Source organism: Anabrus simplex, chromosome 8, assembly GCF_040414725.1.
Source record: "Anabrus simplex isolate iqAnaSimp1 chromosome 8, ASM4041472v1, whole genome shotgun sequence".
Taxonomy (NCBI): Eukaryota; Metazoa; Arthropoda; class Insecta; order Orthoptera; family Tettigoniidae; genus Anabrus; species Anabrus simplex.
The window spans coordinates 134146549-134167658 of record NC_090272.1 but is presented as its reverse complement, the minus strand read 5'-3'; the positions used below and the strand labels follow the sequence as shown (position 1 = coordinate 134167658).

At 42.4% G+C, this 21110-nt stretch overlaps 1 protein-coding gene across 1 annotated transcript in view; it reads right to left on the bottom strand.

Moving 5' to 3' along the window:
• The window catches only part of LOC136879339 (sodium- and chloride-dependent GABA transporter 2), a 157912-nt gene that overhangs the window by 39300 nt on the left and 97502 nt on the right, over positions 1–21110 (bottom strand). Inside the window, exon 3 of the mRNA XM_067153156.2 lies at positions 4570–4713. Within this exon, the coding sequence (XP_067009257.2) occupies positions 4570–4713 (144 nt within the window). The remainder of the gene's footprint in view (positions 1–4569; positions 4714–21110) is intronic.

The following is a 21110-nucleotide window of genomic DNA, read 5'->3' as shown; positions in this document are numbered from 1 at the left end:
GAAAACCTTTGAGACGTGATTATCGACAAGGATGATTGCAGTAAATGAATTAATTAAGTTACGAATTACCCTGTAGGATGTTCCAGATCAAATAGGGCAGGAGAGGCGTTCACTTGAAAAGTGACGGTTTGATAAAAAAAAACATCTTAGAAGGAACTGTTGGAGGAGAGAATAAAAAAGGGTGAAAGAGGAAAAAATTCACAGGTGACCTGACAGAAGAAAGTAACAATAATAATATGAGGAGGAAAACACAAACAAGGGGAAACAAGAGGGCATTTCTACAATTTTTAGAACACTAATGATGATGATGGTGGTGGTGGTGGTGGTGGTGGTGGTGGTGGTGGTGGTGGTGGTCGTGGTGGTGTTGGTGGGGGCGGAGTGATGGCGACTATTGTTTTAAAAGAAACTATGCGCACCTATCCTTGCTTAACCCCAATCAGAAGTGAGGATGGAAAAGGGTCGGCTCTAAGAATGAAGCTATCGACAAAAGAAAGAGAAGGACCAAGAAGAACGTGCAAATGAAAGACTCCATATACCTCATTAACCTAATACCGCCAGAGTTGGAAGAGAACTAAAGGAGGACAGGTAGGGAAGATGAAAGTTAGTGTTGTTGATGACGAATATTTTTTCTTACAATTGGCTTTACGTCGCACCGGCACAAGTAGGTCTAATGGCAACGCTGGGATAATAAAGCGCTAGGAGTACGAAGGAAGCGGCCGTGGCCTTGAGGTACAGCACCAGCATTTGCCTTGTGTGAAAATGGGAAACCACGAAAAACTACCTTCAGGGGTGCCGACATTTGGGTTCAAAACCACGGTCTCTCGAATGCGAACTCAGTTGCGCACCCCTAACTGCACAACCAAATGGCAAAGTGATGATGATGATGATGATTATGACGATGATGATGAGATGTTGTAACCGCTGTAGAACACTTCTGGGGTCTGTAATAATAATAATCATAATAATAATAATAATAATAATAATAATAATAATAATAATAACAATAATAAACCTTATATCAGTGTTTTGTGAAAATGTGTAGGTGTTTGTAGCTCAGAAAGTCAACGTTTCTTCAGTATAAATGACTGTTTATTATGAATATTACACTGAAGAAAATGGAAATTGCAACACCCAGAAGGAGTGGTGCTGCATTGCTGCAAATGAACATGCAGGACGAGTGTTCGGTTGTGATTCGATGATTACACTTACAGGTCCCTCTGACTGCAAGTTTAGACAACAATCAAGACAGGATATGCCCACCACGAGCTGCAATACATTGATGAATACGTCGAGACATGGAGTCAATAAGGCCCTGGATCGTTTCCTAAGGAATTGTGGCCCATGCTTACTGCACTGCACGGGTCAGTTGTTTCAGAGTTGTGGGTGGCTGAGGACGGTTGGCCAGTTGTCGACCCATCATGTCCCACACATGCTCAATAAGACTGAGGTCTGGGCATCTGGCGGGCCATTCTAAGGTTGTGATGTCGTGGAGAGCTTCTCTGGAGATGCGTGTAGTTTGAACCCGGGCATTGTCCTGCTGAAACATCCCATTAGCAATGTCCGCCATCATAGGGACAACGACTGGATTGAGTACTCTATCAACGTACTGTCGAGCAGTCATAGTGCCCTCAACAAGCACAAATTGTGATTTCACATTAAAGCCAATAGCTCCCCAGATCATAATGCTTGGTGTTGGCCCTGTGTGCCTCTCGACAATAAGATCTGGGCGGCCCCTCTCCCCGGTACGTCGGCGCACACGATTCCGGCGATCACTGCGGGCAAAACAGAAGCGCGATTCATCACTAAAGACGACCCTATGCCATTCGTCTACCCACGTCGATCTTTCTCGACACCAGGCCAGCCTTACACATCACTGTTGTGGGGTCAATGGAACACCTTCTGCAGGGACACGGGCTCGTAAGCCAGCTGCACGCAGGCGATTACCAACTATTTGTTGTGTAACTTGGAGTGCTACAGTTGCTCGAATTTGCGCTGCTGTTGCATGGGGTTCCATCCGGGCCATCCGAATGATGCGGCGATCCTCTCTCACAGTTGTCCGTCGCTCTGGGCCTGTGCCAGGTCTACGAGTGTGGGTACCTTCATCTAACCACTGCTGCCATACACGTTGTACCGTAGATGCCTGTCGGTCAACACGTGCAGCGACAGTAATCCAGCCTCACACAGCCCAATTCTCCGAGCTCTCTCAAGCGGCGACAGTTGTTGATAGCGTGCTCTTCTCTGTCGTCGAGGCATATTTGACGGGGAACACTTCACTGCACAGACTGCAAGTCAACTACGCTATACCCGAGTCCGTATACTGGAATTGATTCCTCCGCGACCAATCACGTGGGGAGACCTGTAGCAACAATCCAATGGGTCTGAAACTTTGATCGTTTACATACCTACATGGCATCGTTCCTTATCTTGAAAATCAACACAAACGACCAATGCCTTCATGGTGTTGCAGTTTCCATTTTCTTAAGTGTATCTCAGGTCGTTCAGCCCACTGTGTGCGTGACTTAATTTCCTCCGGAATGCCACACAAAATAACCAATTATTGTCGGTTCTGCCTTAACCCATGCAAACAAGGTGTCTATTTCCCTTGAAAATTTATTTCGGCTTGACTTGGAATCGTAATCTCATCCTTTACGAAGTCATTGATATCTACGTACAGTTTTTGTTTTCTTTCACAAAGTGCTTTTTTCCAAGTATTTTTATTCACCTTTCCAAAATTACAAATTACAAATCACATTTCAAATTAACTAATTAATTAATTAAAAATAAAAAGCCTACATGACAGTTTAAAGAAATGTATTGAGCTTAAAACCATAAGCACACCTGTGTGATTGTATAAGAGTGTTGAGACTAATATGAAACACTAATTGCACTTTATGATTTAAAGAAAGAAATATAAAAATTATAATACCGGCAACATTACTTTGAAAAAACTTCATACATCTCACTGTTGTCAATCCTCATTACATCACCCTATAAAATACATAAAATAAAAACTATTAAAAATTAAATAAATGTTTTGCAAATTTCTCTATATTGCGGTTTTCTTACCATTTCCCAGCAAGCAGTCTTGAGTGATCTAATAAAGTCCACAAACGTCCATCCGCTCTTATCGTATGATGTCAAATTCCAATGCACTGCCGTTGCTACCAAAAAAGTTACACCATTCACTTCTGATTTTTCCGCCAGTTGAAATTCTCCAATCATCAACTGCTCATTCGATAAAGAAGACGGACTTCCTTGTATTTTCCGCACTGTATTGACAGTCCATGTCCAGACAGTTCGCGCTTCTGGACAAGATGACGAGCAGTCAGCGGACCTGGTCATCCGCTTTATGAGGATAGTGGTCTGTTTTACCGTGTATAATGATTTCCTTTGTCATAGTGTATTTGTGTCAATTGCGCTTTTATCCCATTGACTTCATTTTAGTTTGTGTTGCGTACTTTAGGGTGTTATTTTAACGTCTAACGTAAATTATGTATATATACTGTACATATCTGTACTACCAGGCAATGCCTTATTCCTTTGCCTCCTGTATTTTCTATTATTTTATTAGAAAATTAGGCATTGCGAATTAGATCCACTGACTGTTTTAATCTCATACTCATTTTTTCATCACCATTTTTTTAACTCTAGTCAGTGGATACATTTTAAATTTGTAACTATCGTATATCATGTCGTCCATCTCGTCTCATTAAAGGCCGATGACCTGCGATGTTAGGCCGCTTAAAACAACAAGCAAGTGCATTTCAGAGCAACAATTCTACCATTGGGATGAAACTCCGCTTCAGAAACAGTCAGTCCTGCTCTATATATTACAGCCGTACCTCGAAGTGATGGACCAATATTTACTTTATATTCGTATCTCGACGCCAGTCGAAGTTTGGATCATTAACTTCTTGAAGAAATAGGATATCTATGCCATGAACCCTAAGAAAATCCTGAAGGAGAGCTTGAATGGTCAGACTTTTGACGCCGTCTACGTTCAACGATGGATTTCTAAAGGCTAAGGCCTATAATCCTGTCTTCGATAACACATTTTATGGTGTTTTTCCTTACACTTACCAGTTGTATCCCCCGACCCAGAGTCTGAAGCTCCAGGACACTGTCCTTGAGGCGGTAGAGGTGGAATCCCTCGCTGAGTTTGAGGGAAAAACCAACCCTGGAGGGTAAGCAGATTATCAGAAAGAAAGAAAGAAAGAAAGAAAGAAAGAAAGAAGTTCCTAAACCTGTCCCTGGAAACCGAACGGGTAATACGTCTTCACCATACTTTACAGCCACAAGCCGCCACTGTTCTCGGCATGGCTCTTAGATTTAGCAACACCGCCGCGCAAAGCTCATTTGAATTCGCCCGCGAAACTAATTGGCTCACTTCAGTAGCTGATAAAATTATAACGGAGCGAAATATCGAATGATCTATTTCAAATGATTTACCAATACGTCCAACCCTCTTACGCTCTTACGCTCATATACCCGGTTCTTCCGACCACCTTGTAAAGGAGTTAGGAAGAAGAAGTATCATTTTCCTGGGGCATAATTACATATGTTACTTACAGGGAGTACTGAAGTCATAGTCACAGGAAGCCCAGCCCAACTCGCTGGTGAACGAGTGAAAGATGTAAAAAAGTGTCCAGGCGGTGATCACGTGGTAATAGATGGTGATGAGGTAGATGACCACAAGCGTGCAGTAACCCACACCTGCAAAAAACAAGTTCCTGGAGTTAGTCCAGCATATTCTTATGTTCAAAACAAATTCCAATAGAAAAATTAATAATACAGGTTAATCCTTTGGAATACGATTATTTTCCTTGATGAGGCACCAGAGAATGCGACCTTTTATTTACAAGTTAACTTATTAATTTACCAACCAAGAACTTGAGTTATATTAGACGTAATGGTATTAATTGTGTAAAAGGTCAAGAAAAATTTAACAAGGAGATTGCCACGTTTTTTGTAAAGTCTGTTAGAGTTGTGGGAGATTTTTGCCAACAGACAATCTTATAGGAGGAAAGTGCGTGTTTGAATTTCAACAGTGACTTCATTTATTTTACACTTTTCTTTTATATAAACAAAGATTCACCGCACCTGTTCAACGCGTTAGGAGGTATTCTCAGCGTTCATTTTCTTTGCAGTTAACAGAGAATTCGAAATAAAATATTTCTCGCAAAGATAAAATACATCTCGCATGCTAGCACCAATTATTATTATTATTATTATTATTATTATTATTATTATTATTATTATCATCATTCGTTTCTCCGGCTGTGGACCACGTTATTTCAACCGTTTGCATCCTTGAGCTTTAATTCTTTCCCAGTATTCCCACATTCGCTTTCTGTGAGCCTCCTTTCTTTCTTCAGTCTTCTACTTGCCTATTTTCAACTTCGGCTTTTCTTGGAATCGCTGATATGCTCGAACTTTCCTCCGTAGAGGAACACATTCCTGGAGTTCTTCATGTGCGATCCCTAATTATGGAAGGTATTTTTCAATTTTGTTAACCCAGGGTCCCTTGGTTTTCTTATTTACGGGGTAGGAAAAGATCCGCTTGGTCAATCTCTGCGATCTCATACGTATTATGGCTATAAAAATTAATCCACCGTTTCCGAATCGTGTCCGTTATCCTTTCCCCATGCAGGTACAGTCCATTGTTATGCCGTCTCCTGTGTTCACCATTTTGTCTGATTGGTCCCAGGATCTTTCTCATGATTTTTCTTTCTTTGGACACTAATTTTTCAATTAGACCCTTCCTGTTCAGTGCAAGGGATTCTGCTGCATACATGGCCTCTGTACGAATGACTGAACAGCAATGCCTAAGCTTGGCGTTGAAGGACACTGATCTTTTGTTGTGGATATTTCCAGTTAGTTGGTATGCCACTTCTATCTCGCTGATCCTAGACGTGACAGAATATGACAGATCCACAACAAGGGTTTAAAAGAATATAAGATGAATTCATTTTACAATGCATCGGATAAATGGCGTTCTGATGATGATAATAATAAAGTCCATAAATACTCTAGTTTTTACTTTCTTTCTTTCTTTCTTTCTTTCTTTCTTTCTTTCTTTCTTAATCCATTTACCCTCAGGGTTGGTTTTTCCCTCAGACTCAGCGAGGGATCAAACCTCTACCGTCTCAAGAGCAGTGTTCTGGAGCGTGAGACTGTGGGTCGGGAAATACAACTGGCAAGGAGAACCAGTGCTTAGCCCAGGCGGCCTCACCTGCTACGCACAAGGGTCTTGTGGGGGACGGAAGATTGGAATGGATAGACAAGGAAGAGGGAACGAAGTCGCCGTGGCCTTAAGCCATCCCGGCATTTGCCTGGAGAAGTGGGAAACTATGGAAAACCACTTCGAGTATGGCTAAGATGGGAATCGAACCCGCCTCCACTCAGTTGACCTCCCGAGGCTGAGCACACCCCGTTCCAGCCCTAGTACCAGTTTTCAAATTTTGTGGGAGAGTCGGGAATTGAACCCGAGCCTCCGGGGGTGGCAACTAATCACACTAACCACTACACCACAGAAGCGTACTTTAACATTAACTGCACCGGGCGAGTTGGCCGTGCGGTTAGGGGCGCGCAGCTGTGAGCTTGCAAGCGAAAGGTAGTGGATTCGAATCCCACTGTCGGCAGCCCTGAAGATGGTTTTCCGTGGTTTCCCATTTTCACACCAGGCAAATTCTGGGGCTGTATCTTAATTAAGGCCACGCCCACATCCTTCCAACTTCTAGCCCTTCCCTGTCCCATCGTTGTCATAAGACCTATCTGTGTCGGTGCGACGTAAAGCCACTAACAAAATAATATAAATTAAGTGCTAAGTTAAAAGTGATTTACAATAGAACAACTCAGTATATAGTTACAATAATGCATTTGTGATTTAACTACATGATAACGGTTATACTAGTCACTGCAGGGTATTGTCTCGGCTCCATGGCTAAATGAGTAGCTTGCTGGCAATCGATCCAAGGCACTTTGAGTTCGGTTTCCGGTCAGGTCACGAATTTTGAAGTTCGTTGGATAATTCCTCAGGCTCGGGGATTGGGCGTGTGTACCGTTTTCAACATTAAAATTCATCTCTGATAGGGAAGGTCACCCATACGCGTCACTTCGAAGGACCTACACCAGGACTCTCCGGAGGCCATACTCCATTTATCATACTATATGGTAATGGGTTAAACAACATTCGACTATTTGAGTGTGATGTAGGCATCCATAAGTTTGGAGAACGGCCATCTGCAACATCTAAATACTGTCCGCTACCGTTTCGTAATGGTTATCACTACTAGGTGTCGTCCTCGGAGGTCCGGGTTCGATTCCCGATAACAGAAATTCAAGATTGGCAGGAGGGTTGGTATGTGCTTAAATAGGTACATGCAGTACACCTCTATTGTGGATGTGCCTGAAAAGAGCTGCACCACTTCGATATGAGAACACGAATTTACTTACTACCTAAATGTTACACTGAATATGATGATACACTCAAGACAAAATCTTAATAATAAAACGATATGAACACGATTTTTAAATGTATAAGCTGCACATAAAACATCTGGCGTGTTAACAAGGAAGTCTTATTCCATTCTAAATAATGACAGCCTCCCAATCCGATCATCTGAAATATTCATTCGATTTGGTAGGATTAGTGTACGCACGAAGTAACTTACATAAGCATCATTTACTTACAAGGAATTGTACTGACTTCCGTATAATGGCTATAAATGGTTATAACCACACACCCACTGAGAGTTTCCAAGCCATGGACACAGCCGAGACGAGTGGCTAAGAGTGCTGGCTTTCTGAGACCATTTTGGAGAAGTCAATCCCGGATCGGTCCGTTGGAATTAACTCCTGTAGGACTTCTTCGGAAACCGGAAAAGACAATGCATTCGTCTCTATATAAAAAGGAAAGAGTAATCGTTTTTTATTTTCCTAGCTGTTTGACATCACACTAACACAGGTAGGTATTCGGAATCGGTGGGACAGGAAAGGCTAAGAATAGGAAGGTAGAAAATATTGCCTTAATTCTTCCTTCTAAACTTTTCTTATTTACTTTCAATCGGTAATAATATTTATTGTCCGCCTCTGTGGTGTAGTGGTTAGTGTGATTAGCTGCCACCCTGGGAGTCCCGGGTTCGATTCCCGGCTCTGCCAAGAAATTTAAAAAAGTACGAGGGCTGAAACGGGGTGAACTCAGCCTCGGGATGTCAACTGAGTAGAAAGTGGTTGTTCTATTCCTTTCTCAGCCATCCTCGAAGTGGTTTTCTGTGGTTTCCCACTTCTCCTCCAGGCAAATTCCGGGATGGTACCTAATTTAAGACCACGGCCGCTTCCTTCCCTCTTCCTTATCTATCTCTTCCAATCTTCCCATTTCCCCACAGGGCCACCGTTCAGCATGGCAGGTGAGGCCGCCTGGGTGAGGAACTGTTTTTTCTCTCCAGTTGTATCCACCCGACCCAAGGTCTCACGCTCCAGAACACTGCCCAATGCCTTGTTGGCCTTGGCACTTCCCCTGGGACGGTGGAGGTGGGGACCCTCCCTGATCTGAATGTGAAAACCAACCCTAAAGCGTAAGCGGATTAAGAAGGAAAGAACAATGTGTATTAGGCCCATGATGCCAACAATATTAGGAGGGATTTATTCAAACTACTGTGTGTTTCCGAGGTCGTTGATAGTGTTATGTGATGTTTGTTAAACGAAGATGTGTACTGAGACGAACAACCAGGGAAAACCATGTTCGGTGATGATGACAATGGATTTAGAAACCACATTCTCCCGAATAGAAGCTTGCAGATATTCCATCTGCATCGCACAGCCAAAACGTCCGATCATTCCGGTCCGGATGTTGGCAGTCATCAGCCTATTGTAGTTTTATTCATAGATTCTTTTTTTACAAGTTGCTTTACGTCGCACCGATACAGATAGGTCTTATGGTGACGATGGGATAGGCGTCCCAGCATTTGCGTGGTGTGACAATGGAAAACGGAAAACCATCTTCAGGATTGTCAACAGTGGGGTTTAAATCCACTATCTCCCGAATGCAAGCTCATAGCTGTGCATCCCTAACCGTACGGCCAACTCGCTCGGTTATTGTTCATAGATCTTCGGAACAGCTCGGCAGACGGAAGTTCAAAGCACTGATGGATGTTTTTCAGCCAGGAGATTCGACGGCGTCAAGGACCCTTTTCCCGAATATCTTGCCTTGCATGATGAGTTGGAAGTATTCGATATTTCTCCTCATTGCGTATGACGTATCCGAAATATAATAGTTTCCGCTTCTTTACAATTTGCATCAGCTTTTTATCATGGCCGATTTTCTGCAGGACTACGATGTTGGTCACGCGGTCTATTATTCTGAGCAGACAAATTAAATATGTTTCGTTATTTTTCTTCTTATTCTTCTACCGCTTTTGCCATATATGTGAGGTCGATGGTGGGAACTGTGTTGCACATGTAATTTGGCCCTGTCTTATGGCCAGATGCCCTTCCTGTCGCCAACCCTATATGCAGCGATGTAATGACTATTGCCTGTTTCGGTGGTGGTTGATAGTGTGGTGTGTTGTCAGAATATAAAGAGGAGAGTGTTGGGACAAACACAAACACCAGTCCCCAAGCCAGTATAATTAATAAGACGCGATTAAAATACCTGACCCAGCCGGGAATCGAACCCGGGACGCTCTAAACCAAAGGCCTCGACGTTGACCGTTCAGCCAAGGAGTCGGACAAACGTTTGTCACTGAACGAAGAAAATAAATTGCTGGAATTGTATTATTTCCTGTTGGTATAATTGTATTATTGCTGGGGTGCTATAGCCGAGTGACATCACCTCTGACTTTTCACAATACAGTCACAACTCGAATCCCGGCCCATGTATGTGAGTTTTCGAAATGAACGCAATAATGTTGCATATTCTTTCAATACTGTAAGAACTCATGCGAGGTGCCACTGCTGGCAGTGCTGTTTCTTAGCGATTCTGGCATGAACACATCAAACACGTTTTACGTAGTCAGCTCGTCGCAGGTTGAGTTTGCCACATGTCAAGGAGACATAACATAAACTCACTACTGTGGCAATAAAACACGTACAGTAACAAACCAGAGAAGCGATGACGAAATTCCAGTCAAACCTGTATGTTGAGGTTTCAGCATGAAGGTTGATTAGAACCTCGACAGATCAGCCATCAGCTGTCATTAGTAGTGTAGAGACGTACTAAGGAAATTAGAAATCAATCAGTCATCACTGAACTGTATGTAGAGCTGTCGTCCAGATGTCAGATTCCCTGTCAGTAGTTTAGATAGATTTTTCTTTTAATTGCATATGTATCGAACAACTCCCTTCGTAAATGTATTTATTTATTTATTTATTTATTTATTTATTTATTTATTTATTTATTTATTTATTTATTTATTTATTTTCCATCTAGTTTACAACAGGGCAAAATCACAACAATTACAGTAAAACTACACTAATTACTTTTGGCATCATGTTAATTTAATTACAGTCTAACCTATTTCTAATGTACATATAATACAGGATTTCTAATTATAATATTTAATTTTTTAGGATTATGAAACGTCCGCCTCCGTGTTGTAGTGGTTAGCGTGATTATCTGCCACTCCCGGAGGCCCGGGTTCGATTCCCGGCTCTGCCACGAAATTTGAAAAGTGGTACGAGGGCTGGAACGGGGTCCGCTCAGCCTCGGGAGGTCAACTGAGTAGAAGTGGGTTCGATTCCCATCCTGGAAGTGGTTTTCCGTGGTTTCCCACTTCTCCTCCAGGCAAATGCCGGGATGGTACCTAACTTAAGGCCACCGTCGTTTCCTTCCCTCTTCCTTGTCTATCACTTCCAATCTTCCCATCCCCCACCAAGGCCCCTGTTCAGCATAGCAGGTGAGGCCGCCAGTTGTATCCCCCGGCCCAATGTCTCACGCTCCAGGACACTGTCCTTGAGGCGGAAGAGGTGGGATCCCTCACTAAGTCCGAGGGAAAAACCAACCCTGGAGGGTAAGCAGATTAAGAAGAAGAAGGATTATGAAACTACTCCGTACGGCTCTACTTCTAAATTGACGTTTTAGCAGATTTTGGCTCTGTCTGGTGGTTATGCGCTGAAGCATAGACATCCAACCAATCCCAAGCTGCCATTCATATCCATTTATATCGGCAGAGCACGATCTCGAAACCTAGTTGCCAACTCTAATATTTACATTCGCCACGTGGTTAACCTATCTCGCTCAGCGTGTATGGTATTCGGTACGGTTCGTGATCTTTTGCATTTTCCTTCAATATTTAGAGTGTTTTTCATATTGTTGGAGGGTTCCAATGACTCTGAGATCAGTAGAGTGTTCCCTTTGTAGGCCATAACCTCCTTTCTGTGCCAGCCATTCGCCGTTAGTGATGTGTTATTTCCTCATTCTCTTTTATTGTTAATAATATATTCTCTTTTAGTGCCAGATATTGTTAGAAAGTGTAGTTCTTGTGAATTTGTTTTCAATCCATATTCATTCGTTTTTCTGAGTATTGTATTACAGTTTAAAAGGGCTGTTTACCGCGGTCATATTGCATCAGCTGTTCTTGCAGGCGTAGCGCGCTGGCAACAGAGGGAAGGCGATGCTCATTTGTTTTGCGAAACTTCAATTTAGAAGTAAGGCCGTGCGGAGTATAAACTAACATGCAGTCATAAGAAGTGTCTTCTGTCGGTCATGTTAATCTTGTGTTGATAAGCCTAACCATAATAGGTATTTGACTGGCTTGTCTATATCTATTAAAGAAACTATTTTCAGTGGTTTCCCACTTCTCCTCCAGGCAAATGCCGGGATGGTACCTAACTTAAGGCCACGGTCGCTATTTTAAATAGTTTCTTTAATAGATGTTAGTCTTGTGTCAGTGTGGTGAAAATATTTAAGAACTGTTTGATAGGCAAAGTTAGGTGTAGTGTTTGCTCTTTCAGGACAGCTCTGTTGCAGCTATTACACAATCTATAAAGTGGTGAATTGTTGTGCGAGGTAGTGTATGCTTTCTCATACTTGAATGTAGTATTTAGGCTTGAATTTATACGAGGTACGCAAAAATGTATCCGGGATAAAAAGTCGGGGTTGTCTACAGTACTGTTAACAAATTTGTGGAGGAAAAATTATTCCAATCCTTAATTAACTCTTCCTATAAACAAATATTTGCACCAATTTTCGCTCTTGAATTTCAACATTATCTTCATGTTATGATCTTTCCTACTTAAACTACATTCAAACGTATTCGTCTATTGATGTCATTCCACGCTATTTCTCCGCTGGCAGCCCGGAACATACCACTTAGTCTTTCAGCTTGTCTCCTTATTCCTAAGTCTTCCGAACCCGGAAATTTTCAGAATTTGCTTAACACTACTCTTTTGCCGAAAATCACTCAGAACAAATCGTACTGCTTTCCTTTGGATATCTTCTCGTTCTCCAATTAAGTACCGTATCTTATAACACTGGAACCATACTTCAGTTAGGGTCACTGGTGACTTACACGCTCTCTTATTTACATCCTTACTGCAACACCTAAATACCCTCATAATCATCTGAAGAGTTCTGTAACCTTTCTTTACAACCTCGTTAATGTGAGGAATTTTCGGGGTAACTCACAATCCTGTAACGTATTTATTACTCTATACGGTAGGAAAAATTATTGGCGCAACAGCCCCGAAGAGCCATGGCATACCAAGCGACCGCTGCTCAGCCCAAAGGCCTACAGATTACGAGGTGTCATGTGGTCAGCATGACGAATCCTTTTGGCCGTTATTCTTGGCTTTGTAGACCGGAGCCGCCATCTCCACCGTCTATTGTAATCATGTAGGCTGAGTAAACCTCGAACCAGCCATCAGATTCAGGTAAATATCACTGACCTGGCCGGGAATCAAACCCGGAGCCTCCGGGTAAGAGATAGGCACGCTACCCCTATACCGCGAGGCCGGCATACTATAACATCATCCGCAAAAGTCCTCATCTGCCATTTCAGTTTCCTACTCATATAATTTTTATTATGTAAGAAAAAGTATAGGTCCAAAAATGCTACCTTGTGGAACCTTTCTCTCAAACATTAAGGATCGAAGAATACCGCTTAGTCTATAAGCTCGTCTCCTTATTCTTAAGTCTTCCCAACCCAAAGTTTTCAGAATTTGCTTCTTTAATTTTCTGAGTTCTTTATTACAGAAATTTTACCAAACCTCCAATCACTCTTTTATCTAGTCTGATAGCTTTCATTTTCGCCAGTTGTCTCCCATGAAATATCCCGTTGCTTTTCTCACTAAGCCATTGTTACATATCAGTCTTCCAAGCCCACTGAAGTGCATACACTGATCGAACCTATGTGCAACCTTTCACACCATTCATCGCAGGGAACTGGCTGTATAAAGAATGGCATTACTAGCAACGCCCATAAATCAGTCACTTTGATATCGTCAAAACCAAGGATGAGACCTAGACAAAAATATGAAAGTAACAAAATTGATCCAGCCCCTACCAGGAGATAGAGTACAGTCTGCACACTGCGTCTCACCAGAGATGTCCAGTAAAGTATTATCAGTATAATACCTACATGAATAAGGCAGTTTCGCGCTGTGTAGGTAGTGTCCCTGCCCCCTAGTTAGAGGCCCTAGGTTCAATTCGCGGCCAATCCAGGGAGTGAAGGTTAGAATGAGGTTCACTCAACCTCGTGAGACCAGCTGCCGAGCTGTCTGTTACGAGAGGCTGCGCAGCGGTCAAGAAAGCGAAGCAATAGGCTAAGAATGCCATATGCTGTCCATGTTGCACTCCATATCTGCAGGCTGTCTGGATGGACAATAGTGGCCTTGGAACGCCAAGCGCCTTAATAGACTGTAACGCTACGGGATTAGTTTTTCCTTGTTATTTTTTTAAAACTGCAATGTATTCTTTTGACGTAGGGTCCGTTCATTGCTTAAAATGTAGTTATTTCTCTTTGAACGTTACTTGATTCATTTACTACCGGTTAACCTCAGAATTTATCTGCCGTTAAAGCCAGCAGCGAATTTAGAACCTTTCTTTGTAAACACGAAATGGAAAATAAAGTTATAAATCTTCCACCTTTGCACTGCAGTTTAGCCTCCGACTTCTACTGAAATCTCTCCAAGAGAGTTCTCGTTTTATGTTAAAACCAATTGTGAACTCGGCACCATTCTTTATACAAATAGAATGATGAATAAGGTAATGAAACATTAACCTATACGTGAGTCAAACACAGAGTAAACAACATCCAACTATAGTCTTCTCTCATTTATAATCATTCCTTATGTAAACGAGCCCCAAGCCTTTGCCACACAGTAAGTTAATTACCTAATGTGGGTAAAAAGAAATAGTTTTTTCGACATAGCCGGCAATAGAAACGGAATCTGACAGCGGGATTAATAAACACCGAAATACAAATTTTATTACAAAAAGTAAAACAAAGCAGAGTCATTTCCGTGCAGGCCATGGAGGCCCTTGGAGGGGAGGAAGGTAGAGGCCTCCACCATCCATAACCTCGGCACTTGGTGGGGTAGGGTTGTCAGCTTTACGCCCGGCCGCCTTTGCCCCCAGTAATCAACCTGGTACTCATTTCGGGTGTAAGCTTGAGTGAATCTTAAAGCCATGTACACCTCCGGAAGTGGATATCTCGTTTCTTAAATTTTTCGACTTCCTGACGGGGAATCGAACTAAAAAATATTAAACAATTTTCATGAAAATAACATTCATAGAATACTTTCTTTTTTTATAACAATGAAACGACAAAAATATACTGTATAAATTAAAAGTTGTATTTATAATATTTCATAATCCGACATTACTTGTTCCTTTTTTAGATGAACTTCCGCTGATCCCAAGTATGAACTAGCAAAGTATTAAACTCGGGCGTCATTGTTTTATTAATATACCATAAATATTTACAGTGAGTTTCTAATTATTACTATTATTACAAATGTATTGTTATACATAATGATTATTTGCCCATGTGCTCCGATAGTGCTTAAAATACCGAGCGGTTTGGTCGTGTGGTTAGCGTTACGTAGCTGTCAGCTCGTATTCGGGAGATGGTGGATTCGAATCCCACCGTCGGCAGCCCTGAAGAAGATTTTCCGTCGTTTATCACGTTCACACCGTGTATATGCTGGGGTTGTACCTTAATCAAGACCACGGCTGCTACCTTCTCAATTCTAGCCCTTTCCCATCTTTGTGTCGCCAAATACCTTCCATGCAAAAGAAAAAGTATTTCAATTTCACAGACAGATAAACGAAACATATAATAGAAAACAGGCTTATTTTTCATAAGCTTACTGAAAATATACTTAACAATTGTTACTTCTTCTTCTTCTACCGCTTCGCGTGAATGAACTGTATCGCACATGCGAATTTGGCCCTGTTTCACAGCCGGATACCCTTCTTGACGCCAACCCCGTGTGGAGGGATATACTCACTATTGCGTGTTTCTGTTATGGCTGGTAGTGTGGTGAGTTATCTGAATATGAAGAGGAAAGTGTTAGGACAAACACAAATAACCTGTCCCCGAGCCAGAAAAATCAATTGCGATTAAAATCTCCTACCTGGCCGAGAATCGAACCCGGGACTCTCTGAACCGAAGGCCTCAAATCTGATTATTCAGCCAAGGAGTCGGACATACTTAACAATGGTTTATGGTAACTAAAACACAGTAGAGTGCATGCATGTGGTAACCGCTGTAGATAACGCTGTGCGCGTGTGTCTTTTGACTAAGTGTATTCTGCATAAAATCATCAATTTTCATAAGGTAAGGTAAGGGTTCTTCTGCCCGAAGGCAGGTCCGAACCTCCGCAGAGGTATTCCTGAGCCGGAGTTTACGTGCGGTAGGGTGGCCAGTTCCTTTCCGCTCCTCCATTCCCTTACCCCCCACCAACAGCGCGTGGCAACCCATCCAACTCCTGACCACGCCCAATGTTGCTTAACTTCGGAGATCTCACGGGATCCGGTGTTTCACCACGGCTATGGCCGTTGGCAATTTTCATAAAAAGAGAATTAATTTATGAGTGGAGTCAAATATACCATAGTGTTTTATAGTTTATGATAATTGAAGTGACGGCAAAGTACATCCATAAGCTAATCACAGTTGATAACGCTATCCGCATACCGCATACCTCTGAGAAAACGTCTGAAAAAGAGCCATCAATATTCACGGTGGAATCAAATATCTTTCTTTCTTAGTCCATTTACCGTCCAGGGTTTGCTTTTTCCTCGGACTCAGCGAGGGATCCCACCTCCACCGCCTCAAGGGCAGTGTCCTGGAGCGTGAGACATTGGGTCAGGGGGATACAACTCGGAAGGAGGGCCAGTACCTTGCCCAGGTGGCCTCACCTGCTATGCTGAACAGGAGCCTTGTGGGGGGATGGAAAAGTGGAAGGGATAGACAAAAATAGGGAAAGAAACGGCCGTGGCTTTAACTTAGGTACAATCCCGGAATTTGCCTGGAGGAGAAGTGGGAAACCACGGAGAACAACTTCGAGGATAACTGAGGTGGGAATCGAATCCTCCTCTACACAGTTGAATCCCGAGGCTCAGTGGACCCCCTTCCAGCCTTCGTACTACTTTATTCAAATTTCATGACAGAGCCGGGAATCGAACCCGGACGTCTGGGGCTGCCAGCTAATTACACTAACCACTACACCACAGAGGCGGACATCAAAAATCTACCATAGGTTTTTATGAAATATGTTCCAAATGTGCGCAGCTGATGAACTGATTAATTTCCATGAAAATTCGTGCGTTTACAACGGAAATATAAAACAGTACTTCTTGTAATGTCAACAAAACATTCCATTATATATTTAAACCGCAACCCCGTTTAAGAACCTCAGCTTAGTTAATGAGACGCATTATACGTTTTATTTGTTTTTAAACGCCGTGGCACTGAAACTTCTTCACGGAAAAAGGAAAACACTTTGCATTTCTTCTGTTCCCTAGTCAGCATGAAAGTTTTATCTCACAGTAATGTGTCTTTTCCTCTTTCGATCACACTCCTCTCTTTCTTTGCTTCTTATCTTTGTTTCTGAGATACGTTGTTGCAGTTTCGTCTCACCACAGCGAAGTAAAGCTCAGAGATTAGTGATCTTACTCAGCAAACTAAATGCAACGCATGTTTGTCCGTGTCAGACGATGTTCTCCTGCAATGGCTCCTACTCTTAAGAGAACAGTCTGGAGATAAATGCTTTTAACTAATGAAAGAAATGCTCAGGGGATGTCTTCTAAATAATAAAAAAGGCATTTCTAAAACATATTGCACATGTCAATTTCAAAAGTCCATGAAAAAGCTTAAAAATTAAAAATTGGTAAGTACAATTGCATTTTTTTATAGTTTTGGAATATAGTATATCATTTTCAAAAAGCACTGGATATTATTTGATTTAGTCCGTATAGCCTCCAGGATTGTTTTTTCCCTCAGACTCATCCAGGAATCCCACCTCTGCCACCTCAAGGCTGTGTCCTGGTGTGTGAGAGATTTGACCGGGTATAACACTGGGGAGGAGGACCGGTACCTCGATCAGGCGGTCTCACCTGCTATGATGAACAGGGGCGTTGCTTCTGTGCTTACGAAAGAAAATAGCTTTTGACAGCCATATTCACGTTGGATAAGTTTCATGAGTACTGTGGTATTTTTGAAAATATAACACATTACACAATTTATTACACATTTGACATACTTATATTTCCCATAAAGAAATGAAGATCCATGCCAACGAACGTCACATCTGAGGAAATATATTTTTGAGGACTGAATTTTCTAGGACCCTTGAATGTTTAGTCCAGAAAGTTTCAGGTACACCTCGTTGGCTGAATGGTCAGCGTAGTTCCTTCGGGGTTCAGAGGTCTTCTGGTTCGATTGCTGGCTGAGGTGGGAATTTTATCAACGTGTGATTAAAGCCTCTATCTCGGGGCTGGGTTTTTGTGTTCGTCTTAATACACATCTTCATTTTCATACAACACATCACACGACAAACACGCATTAGTGAAAACATCCCTCCACATACGGCTGGCGTCAGGAAAGGCATCCGGTAGTAAAACAGTGACGGCTGGTGGTACCTGAAGCTGGGTGTTGCACCAAAATTTTCAGTGTCACATTTTGATAGCTTACATAAATAACAAGTGACTCTATTATCGTTAATAAATGAACTACATTCCTACTAAAACTGTAATATATCTGGCAATTACAAAGCAGGAAATAAGAGGCTAATTATAGACTATAACTACATTTACTCTTAATTATAATGTTATTGGCTTTACGTCCCACTACGTTACTACGGTTTTTGGAGATGCCGAGGTGCCGGAATTTAATCCCGCAGGAGTTATTTTTACATGCCAGTAAATCTACCGACACGAGACTGACGTATTTGAGCACCTTCAAATACCACCCTATTGAGCCAGAATCGAACCTGCCACGTTGGGGTCAGAAGGCCGGCGCGTCAACCCGTCCTAGCCACTCAGCTTGGCACAGTTGCTCTTACCTCACTTGAATCGAAACTTCGCCCTCCCGTTTTTCACTGAAGCAAGATGTTGGTAACATTGCGGGTGATCTGGTATGGCGTGGAAAATAAACTACCCAGCAAGTTGGCCGCGCGGTTAGGGTCGCGTAGCTGTGAGCTTGCATGCGGGGGACAGTGGGTTCGAACACCACTGCCGGAAGCCCTGAAGATGGTTTTCCGCGGTTTCCCATTTTCACACCATCCATATGCTGTGGCTGTGCCTTAATTAAAGCCACGGTCGCTACCTTCAACCACCTAGCCCTTTCCTATCCCATCGTCGCCGTAAGACCTATCTGCGTCGGGGCAACGTAAAGCAAAAATTGTAAATTTAATAAATGGAAATGAAATTATTTTTGCGAGAGCAGAAAAGTAGGAATGAAGTAATCTTCGCAGAGTAGCGCAATCTAACGGCGACATTTGGAACTGTTTTCCATAGGGGACTTGCTAGTCTCGTGCAACTCCCTGAGACAGTTACTAGCGAGCATGCTACCTGATGCTATACAGGCTTAGGCTCGTCCCTGCTGAGGTACATTGCGCCGCGCTGTCGGCTAGGGAGTTGCCGTAGGAAAGCAAACCCCCTGAGTTTGATTCGAAGTCAGCGGCGTTTATATGTCCGTTACGAAGCATTAGTGCAACGAACAATCAAATAACGTTGAGTTTAACTTGTTTTAGAATATATGTTAGGTTTATTAAACTAAAACATTAAAAGAAAATACGACAAATGAAGTGTAAAATTATTGGGAGTTGTGCAACACTGCAACAATACCACACACCGCCCCTGAGTAAAACTGGACTGAATGCTCATATGGAGCCCACTCCAAGTAGTTTCGAGTAGTCTCAGAAACAGTTGAACTTCACGCTGATACTAAATGGTACCAATGGGCGATAATGGGACAGCTCCTTCCTTTTACCTTTCTTGTCAGAATTCCTTCGTCTACTTGTTCTCCACAAGGTCCAAATCCTATTGCATTCTCGAGGACTACATGACCTTTGCCTTTCACTACCCCTTTAAGAGGAGAAGGTAACTTCCTTCTTAATCCATACGGTACTTCATTCCAATCACGACCGCCTATTGACCACTAAACCGTCACTATTATACCACTTCCCAATAACACGTCCTGTTTGTTTTCCTGAAACCCACATCCTAACCACTAAGGAAACGTGTATCTTCATCTAACTTGAAGAGGAAATCAACAAGATCCTTCCCAAGCGATTGACTGTTAATTTTCTTTATTGGAAAGGGAAGATGTAGGAAGAAATTTTCAACTTCATAGTATTTTATTAAACTAATATTAATGTGACCGACTTCCTGATGAGTGTTTAGAGTTTCAGCACCGGGCGAGTTGGCCGTGCGCGTAGAGGCGCGCGGCTGTGAGCTTGCATCCGGGAGATAGTAGGTTCGAATCCCACTATCGGCAGCCCTGAAAATGGTTTTCCGTGGTTTCCCATTTTCACACCAGGCAAATGCTGGGGCTGTACCTTAATTAAGGCCACGGCCGCTTCCTTCCAACTCCTAGACCTTTCCTATCCCATCGTCGCCATAAGACCTATCTGTGTCGGTGCGACGTAAAGCCCCTAGCAAAAAAAAAAAAAAAAAAAAAAGTTTCAGCCTTCGATTCAGAGGGTCCTGGGTTCGATACCGGTCGATTAGGAAACTTTACCCGCATCTGGTTAATTCTTGTGGTTCGGGGGACTGTATACTTGTGTTTGCGTCACGCATTACCTCCGCATATTACGCAGTACAAAGCTCACTACCAAACAATACAGAACCACGTAATAGTGAATATATCCTTCAACGTAAGGTTACGTCAGAAAGGGCATCCGGTCGTAAAACAGGACAAGTTCATATGTGCTAGAGAGTTCGCGCCCGCAACTGTGTATGGGGAACGTGTAACTAAGAAAAATAGCAGTTATTATTAATGTGATTACTTTCAGCAACATGTCAAATGGTGATCTAGCCAAAAAAAACTGATCAACGAATTCATGGGCGTAATTTGAGCATTTTGACTGGGGGACAGGGCTTACCGGGGGGTCCATGGATCCTCCCTTTTGAGAGCAATTTTCGACCACAAAATTATTACTAATATTCTACGAGTATATTTAATAACTTTACTTTTGCTATTGGCTTTACGTCGCACAGACGCAGATAGGTCTTATGGCGACGATGGGATAGGAAAGGGCTAGGACTGGGATGGAAGTGGCCGTGGCCTTAATTAAGGTACAGCCCCAGCATTTGCATGGTGTGAAAATAGGAAACCATGGAAAACCATCTTCAGGGCTGCCGACAGTGGGGTTCGAACCACCTATCTCCCGAATACTGGATACTGACCGCACTTAAGCGACTGCAGCTATCGAACTCGGTTTAATAACTTTAAGTTAATAACCAACTCTCTGTAAAGTAAAGAACATTCACACACAATTAAAATGTAAATCTAATTCAAATGTATGTATTACTTGGCCTGTTTTCATCCGTAAAAGTAAAAATCAAACAGATTACATGGACAGAAAACAAAACTTTTTCTATTTTACATAATACTAGCAAGATACCCGTGCTTCGCTACGGTATTATACTGAAATTTATAATTGAA